This window comes from Paramisgurnus dabryanus, chromosome 3 (assembly GCF_030506205.2).
Source record: "Paramisgurnus dabryanus chromosome 3, PD_genome_1.1, whole genome shotgun sequence".
Taxonomy (NCBI): Eukaryota; Metazoa; Chordata; class Actinopteri; order Cypriniformes; family Cobitidae; genus Paramisgurnus; species Paramisgurnus dabryanus.
This window is the reverse complement of record NC_133339.1, coordinates 18,351,567-18,359,388: the sequence shown is the minus strand read 5'-3', so window position 1 is coordinate 18,359,388 and position 7,822 is coordinate 18,351,567. Positions and strand designations below refer to the sequence as shown.

Genomic DNA, 7,822 nt, shown 5'->3' with positions numbered 1-7,822 from the left:
TATGAAAAAAACACTGATAAAATACGAATACTTGAAAATGTCCTTTTGTGTCCGCCTCTGAATGTATATGATAATCTGTAAATAATAGTCAAAATTTTTCGTAAGTCTATAATAATTACTCAAATATAAAGTGATTTCTCTGTAAATTATATTATAAGGAAACTACAAACTACTGACTACTGTGATATTAAAATAATTTGATAGATAATAAAAGTGACATGTTGATACTGTTATTCCGCGCCATTCATGCCTACAACTTCCGCGCGGTCGCTCTGCTTTGTGTATTTCGCGCCAGTACTGTGTTTGGGACCTCCCTTTTTTAACTGACGTCGAACTCTTTAAAGGCTTCCCGACCAATGCGCAAGAGGAAAAACTGAATGGAGGCGGAGTCATCCTTCAACGGAGGGCAGGGCTAGAGCTTTTGCCGCGAAAGTCTGTACTTGCGTGCTGCGTTCTAGTGGAGCACATTGTTGTCTCTGACTGAAAAGAATTGCTATTATTAATAAACAACATAGTACTTATTTAAGTTTATTATTCGCCTGAATAATCGCAAAATGTCGGGATTTGATGATCCAGGAGTATATTACAGCGACAGCTTCGGAGGAGGAGAAAGCATCGGCGATGAAGGGGTCGTGAAACGCAGCCATATCAAAAAGAGGTTTCGTGAGTTTTTGAGACAATTTAGAGTCGGTACCGATCGCACGGGATTCACCTACAAATACAGGTAACGTTAATCAGATGTCAGAAATAATACTCATCTAAAATGTGCAATATGTTTATATAATGGTTTTGCACAATTGCTTATAAATGCTCGGAATGTGTATGTTATAATTAAATCCACTCCATATGTATTGTTTTAGTAAAGTTTATAATATTTGATATTTACTGTATACTTTCATTTGAAGTACTCGTGTCCGATTCCGAATGAATCGTTCTTTGGAGCCGAGTCCTTAATGACTCCTTAATGAAACTAGTCTACAGAAACATTCGTTAGTCGTCCTTTTGTATTGAACCGTCAAGAACACGTTCAAAATGTGACTTTTCATGACAAACTTGGTAAATTTATTAATGAACTGATTCAAGAGTCGATGCATTCGAACGAGTCTGTTCTTTGAGATGCTTCAGCCTTAGCTACTTTGGTTCATTAAAGAAATGTATGCATAAACAACGTACATTATTACTACACTGTACACATTTAATCTTCATCTTTTTTATACTTCTTCAGAGATGAGCTCAAGAGACATTACACACTGGGTGAATACTGGATTAATGTGGAGATGGAGGACTTGGCCAGTTTTGATGAAGATCTTTCAGACTGTCTGTACAAACTGCCCACCGAGAATCTGCCTTTGGTGAGGACAAGCCTACATGACAACCTACCTTAACCGATATGTGTTCAGCTGCCGAATAAACCACTAAAACCAGCCTAAACTAGTATCTGGTCGTCCCAACACCCTGCAAATCTGGTTTTATCTTGTTGGTCAGCTTTTGATTGCTATGTATTGTATGCAATTGTGTATGTATTATGTATAACATTTGGCATTATCATTTGCAGTTGGAAGAGGCGGCCCAGGAAGTGGCTGATGAGGTCACACGTCCAAGGCCAGCAGGAGAAGAGACCGTACAAGACATACAGGTCATGCTGAAGAGCGACGCCCACCCGTCCTCCATCCGCAGTCTAAAGGTGAGGGGAACATCACTCTCTTCTGCTTTATACACTTAACTTAAACTAGTTTCAACCGCTAAACGTCACATTTGCTACTAGTTACCCTTCTGTCTCTCTGTCAAAGTCGGAGCAGGTGTCCCGTCTCGTCAAGATTCCCGGTATAATCATATCCTCAACGGCCGTGAGGGCCAAAGCTACAAGAGTGTGTCTTCAGTGCCGTGGCTGCAGATCAGTGATCAGTAACATTCCTCTTCCTCCGGGACTGCAGGGTTACGCTTTGCCCCGCAAGTGTAACACGTAAGTTTCATCTCTCACCTACCAAACATTTTGGCATAAACCCTCCAGTCGTGGTTATCATAATGCTAATTTAAATCCCAAACTCTTTGCTGTCCCACAGTGAGCAGGCTGGCCGTGCCAAATGCCCCGTGGATCCGTATTTCATCATTCCGGACCGATGCATGTGCGTGGATTTCCAGACTCAGCGTCTGCAGGAAGCTCCTGATGCCGTTCCTCACGGAGAGATGCCGCGGCACATGCAGCTCTATTGCGATAGGTACGCAGTTTGCATGTTGGGTTAGACATCACGTGATGCACTTGACGCTCACTGTGACCTTTGTGATTCCAGGTACCTGTGTGACCGCGTGGTACCCGGAAACCGGGTCACCGTCATGGGCATCTACTCCATTAAGAAGGTGGCGCAGTCCAATAACAAAGGCAGGGATAAGGGAGCAGGTGTGGGCATTCGCTCGGCATACCTACGCGTCGTTGGCATCGAAGTGGACACCGAAGGAGCAGGTGAGTGAATGGAAAGCATTGTGGGAAATTTGTTTTTGGTATTGCTTTGGTGTGAACTTGCTTTATTCGTTGCAGGTCGTGGAGCGTCCGGATCAGTTTCTCCACAGGAAGAGGAGGAGCTACGGTCTCTGGCTGCTTCTCCTTCAGTCTATGAATCGCTCGCTCGCTCGCTCGCCCCATCCATCTATGGAAGCGATGATCTGAAGAAAGCCATAGCATGTCTTCTCTTTGGAGGCTCCAGGAAGAGGTGAGAGAAAGGAAGAGGTCTTGTTTTTTATCCTCGACATAGTTTAAAATGGCAACGTAAACATTCTTTTTGTATTATAGGTTGCCTGATGGCCTGACACGCAGAGGTGATATCAATTTGCTGATGCTTGGAGATCCAGGAACGGCTAAATCCCAATTGCTGAAGTTTGTGGAAAGATGTTCTCCAATTGGGGTAGGACTTTGCCTCTTTGTGAATGTCTTTTAGTTGCTGTCGCCTTTTAGTTGGATCTTACATAATCTTTGTTCTCGTCTGTCAGGTCTACACCTCCGGTAAGGGCAGCAGTGCGGCCGGTCTGACGGCCTCGGTCCTGCGAGACCCACACACTCGTGGATTTGTAATGGAGGGAGGTGCCATGGTCCTGGCTGATGGTGGTGTGGTCTGCATCGATGAGTTTGACAAGGTTGGTGTTTAAACAGCCAATTTGGATGTGTGATCGCTTACCTTTAAACTTTGTAATGATCGCCTTTTCTTCTCAAAAAGATGAGAGAAGATGACAGAGTTGCAATCCATGAAGCCATGGAGCAGCAGACCATCTCTATTGCGAAGGTAAAACCCCTACAGACTTTTTTGTCCGTCTATAAAGCTGCAGTGCCTGAAACTCCGTGTTCGTCATGATTTCATGTTTGCCTGTGTTTGTAACCTAAAGGCTGGAATCACAACCACACTAAACTCCCGCTGCTCTGTGTTGGCCGCTGCAAACTCTGTGTTCGGTCGCTGGGATGACACAAAAGGAGAAGACAACATTGACTTCATGCCCACCATTCTGTCTCGATTTGACATGATCTTTATCATCAAAGACCACCATGACCAACAGAGAGACATGGTGGGTTAATAATACGATCACATGAATGATATACATGAACACGATCAGTGGCTGGTGATCTGAGCTATTTGCATATCTATATTATTAAGATTTTAGCTAATGCACATTGCTTGTCGGTTTAAGACTTTGGCTCGCCATGTGATGAACGTTCACCTGAGCGCGCAGACCCAGACCGAGGGTGTTGAAGGAGAGATTCCTCTGGCCACGTTGAAGAAATACATTGCCTACGCTAGAGCGTAAGTGGAGCGTAGTAAAATCTGTTTGAAATGATCCATGTTGTCTATCAGAATGAATATTCATTATTGAATGTCGAATGCGAACAGAAAATGTGGACCACGTTTGTCTGCGGCTGCAGCGGAGAAGCTAAAGAACAGATACGTTCTGATGAGGAGCGGAGCGAAGGAACACGAGAGAGAGACTGACAAACGCGTCTCAATCCCCATTACTGTCAGGTAATTACAAATATTAGGACTAAAATTACTGGCATGCAGGAACTGCAGCCTAACCATTGCACATATGTGACCCTAAACCACAGAACAAGTCTTAAGGGAATTTTTTTAATTGCATCATCTGAAAGATGAATAAATAAATAATTTCCATTGATGTAAGGTTTGTTAGGATAGGACAATATTTGGCTGAGATGCAACTATTTGAAAATCTGAAATCTGGGGGTGCAAAAAATCAAAATGTTGAGAAAATCACCTTTTATAGTTGTCCAAATAAAGTCCTTAGCAACTGCATCCACTCACAAAAATATAAATGTACAAATTATATTCCTGGAACATGATCTTTAATTTAATATTAAGGATGCACCGATAAGATTTTTGGGATAGGATACAGATGCCGATACCGATGTCGATACCGATGTCGATACCGATATTAAACACTTGTATATAATACTATACAGTTGGTCTATTAGCTAGTTTATTTCTGCATCAAATTATTTTTACTGAACATGGATTGAATCTAATTAACATTCAACTGACCAACATAATAAGAGAGGCACAAATTAAGCTAAAACAAATATAATAAGACAGCATGACAACCTTCAAAGGTGGTTTTTGCTATTCAGCATTTATTTTATTACCAACATTAACTCATTTTTTACATATAATAGATTTCTTTATGCAGTTAATTAATAAACAATCGGTATCGGCCTTTCTCGTGCTATTGCCGATATGCTGATGGTTTCAAATTCATCAAAAATCGGCCGATAAATATCGGCAGCCGATACATCGGTGCATCACTACTTAATATCCTAATGATTTTTGGCATAAAAGAAATGTAGCATTTTGTAGCATTTGCTACAAAAATACCCTTGCGACTTATAACTGGTTTTGTGGTTCAGACTAACATATACTCGTATAGATTCAAGATTTAAAATTTTGTCGCTTACTAGCAGTCTTGAATTACTTGGTTGCTTGCTATGCGCGGTGTACATTATTTATAGTTTTATGTAACCATGTTATGGTGTTATTACATTGGCATATTTTAAGCAAAACTGTTGTCTGGTAAGCTGCATTAATTGGTTAATTCTCCTTTCGCAGGCAGTTGGAGGCTGTGGTGCGCATCGCAGAATCGCTTGCTAAGATGAAGCTACAGCCCATCGCTGGAGAAGAGGAGGTGGACGAGTCTCTGAGACTCTTTCAGGTGTCCACGCTTGATGCGGCAATGTCTGGCAGTCTCTCCGGTGAGTGTTTTCACATTTGCAATTAGAGATAAAATGTATGAAAACAGTTATAGGGACCAAAAACACAGCAATTATCAATATCACTATGGTTTTGTGAACAATTTCTATAAATGTAGAAAAAAGTACTGAAGCAAACAAAATTTAAAATTGATTTTACATGTAAGTGCACTTTTGTTCACATAAACATCAAATAAATAACATTAATCATGGCATAAAAACCGATATGTTGGTTTTACAGTGAGATAAATGTTCATCTAGTTCAGATAAAACACAAGTGAGTAAATCAGATTTTCACATAAACACAGGACAAACCCATTGGAGTACACATGAAGGAATATTTTTGTCTCACGTTATTGCTTAAATTTGTTGATGCCGGACATGGGTTTTTGAGCCGTAACACTGGCACAGTTAAAGGGTGATTTAAATGTGATGCGGTAATACTAACAATTGGCCATTTTATTGCTGTTAACCATTAAACCAGTAATTGTTACATCTCTGTTTGCAATATTATATGATGCAAGTCGATTACTATTAGCGTTTTTCCACAGCCGTGCTAAACCGTTCTCATTGTGTAACCGTTCTATTCTGTGCCGATCTTACCGAGCCGGTTCGGTTTGGGTTTCACCACTGTGGGGCTGATAAAAGCAGTTCTTGTAATCTAATACAAACGCTTTACTGTGGGTTCACACCAGCCGTGTTTGAGGCATCTACCGCGTCTAGTTTGCCGCTTCATCATTTTGAGTTTACACGCTTCATTCTTGTGTGAAAGCCGCACGTGAAATTCTAGTCATCGAGAAATTCGCGCCATGGGAAGGGCTTTTGCGACTCCGCTCACTTCCTGTAATCACGTCACTACTAGAGCAAGCTCCTGATTGGTTAATGCGGCACGTTTTTCCGCTGAAGTTCAAAATTTTAAACTTTCAAAATAGAATTATGTCTACCACGCTAAATGGCTCATTCACGCCGCGAGACCTCCAGACGCGCATCAACGCGTCTTCACATTGACTTAACATTGAAATCAATCTGCTTGACACCTCTACCATGGTTGGTGTGACCACAGCATTAGTCGTTGCCTTCATAATGCAAGGGTTTCCAGACGAAATAGCATGAACATTATGAAGGATGAACGTTTATTTATTTTTTTGTTTTTAGGACTACTTTTACGTGATCTATGTTTAGTACGCTCAAATAATGTGCTTTAACCTCTACAAACAGAAATTAGTAGCCAGACAACAGACGAGTGACCAATCCTTTCCATTACACGCATCAGCACATTTTTGCATTGTTGTCCAACCAGGATGAGAAATCTGGGTGTTCTGTCAAACCACGCTCAAATGGAAACATAACCGTAACCATCCTACCAAACGATATGTTGGTTTTACAGAGTTTTAATTTTATTTTAGCCATCATGTCTGCAAAAATCGATGCCATAATGCAAAATATGTTTGCTTGGTTCTTGAGGTTCATATAGTGGTTACTTTCTTTTATTTACTTTCATTTGTTATTTAAAGTGTTACTTTGTGAGTTATTTATTTTATTTACCAATTGCAAAAAAAACCGTTTAGCACAACTTTACACTGAGTGTTAAGTTTTCATTCACATTATCAACTATTGGCAGATCAGTTTGTTATTCACTTGTTTCCCACTTTGGCCAAATCTGCAACGTCTATATGATATGTATTAACATTAAAGCTTCTGTGATTGTTTGAATACAGTTTAATGTTGTATTTGTATATTTGTTTGACTGTATATATGTAGGTGTGGAGGGATTTACAACTCAAGAGGATCATGAGATGATCTCTCGCATAGAGAAACAGCTGAAGAGACGCTTCGCCATTGGCTCCCAGGTGTCTGAACACAGTATCATACAGGACTTCTCTAAACAGGTGCGTCTTGAAGTTGCATTTTGGCACTTTTGTATCACACATTTATTTGATCACACTTTAACGTGTCTCCTCTCGTCTCTGAGCAGAAGTATCCAGAACATGCCATTCAAAAAGTCGTTCATCTGATGTTGAGGAGGGGAGAGCTGCAGCATCGCATGCAGAGGAAAGTCCTTTACAGAGTCAAATAGAGAAATGTTTCCAGCTTTATGTGTTTGCCTCGCACATAATGTCAGAAAATGTTTAAAAATGGCTGAGTAGTGTTGCGACGTAACCAGTCAAAAATATCATATTTCTTGTAAATAGTTTTTGGATTAAATGGATGAACGTGTCCTGCAGTATATGCAGGATTGGTTTAAGGTTGTCACGTGGCATGAAGAAATTGCTGTATAATGTGTTTGTCAGCTCCTTAAAAATATTCAAAATGATACAGTTTTATTCAAATAGGGCTTTAAAATATTTTGTTCTGTCATTCTGGAAAAAAACAATAAATAATGCATTTAAGGAAATAAGCTGCTGTATGTTTTGTTAACTTTAGCAAAAAAGGCACAGCTCAAAATACTTTTTTACTAAATATTTTATTTCACAGTGCATAAAAAACAATTACATAATTTAAAGAAGTTGTAACAGTAATATTTGATTCATTGCACGTTTAAAAAGATCAACGTAATAAGAGTACAGTATTACAGTATAGATC

General features: G+C 40.1%; 1 protein-coding gene across 1 annotated transcript; it reads left to right on the top strand.

Moving 5' to 3' along the window:
• Positions 1 to 410: 410 nt before the first annotated feature.
• On the top strand, positions 411 to 7,652 carry mcm5 (minichromosome maintenance complex component 5). Its single transcript, XM_065252899.2, has 16 exons — positions 411 to 724; positions 1,226 to 1,352; positions 1,556 to 1,684; positions 1,791 to 1,963; positions 2,064 to 2,219; positions 2,292 to 2,461; positions 2,537 to 2,708; positions 2,789 to 2,900; positions 2,986 to 3,129; positions 3,210 to 3,275; positions 3,376 to 3,552; positions 3,676 to 3,788; positions 3,876 to 4,004; positions 5,100 to 5,242; positions 7,001 to 7,128; positions 7,215 to 7,652. The coding sequence occupies exons 1-16, from the start codon at positions 555 to 557 to the stop codon at positions 7,314 to 7,316; spliced, it is 2,211 nt and encodes a 736-aa protein (XP_065108971.1). The 5' UTR covers positions 411 to 554; the 3' UTR covers positions 7,317 to 7,652.
• Positions 7,653 to 7,822: the final 170 nt, after the last annotated feature.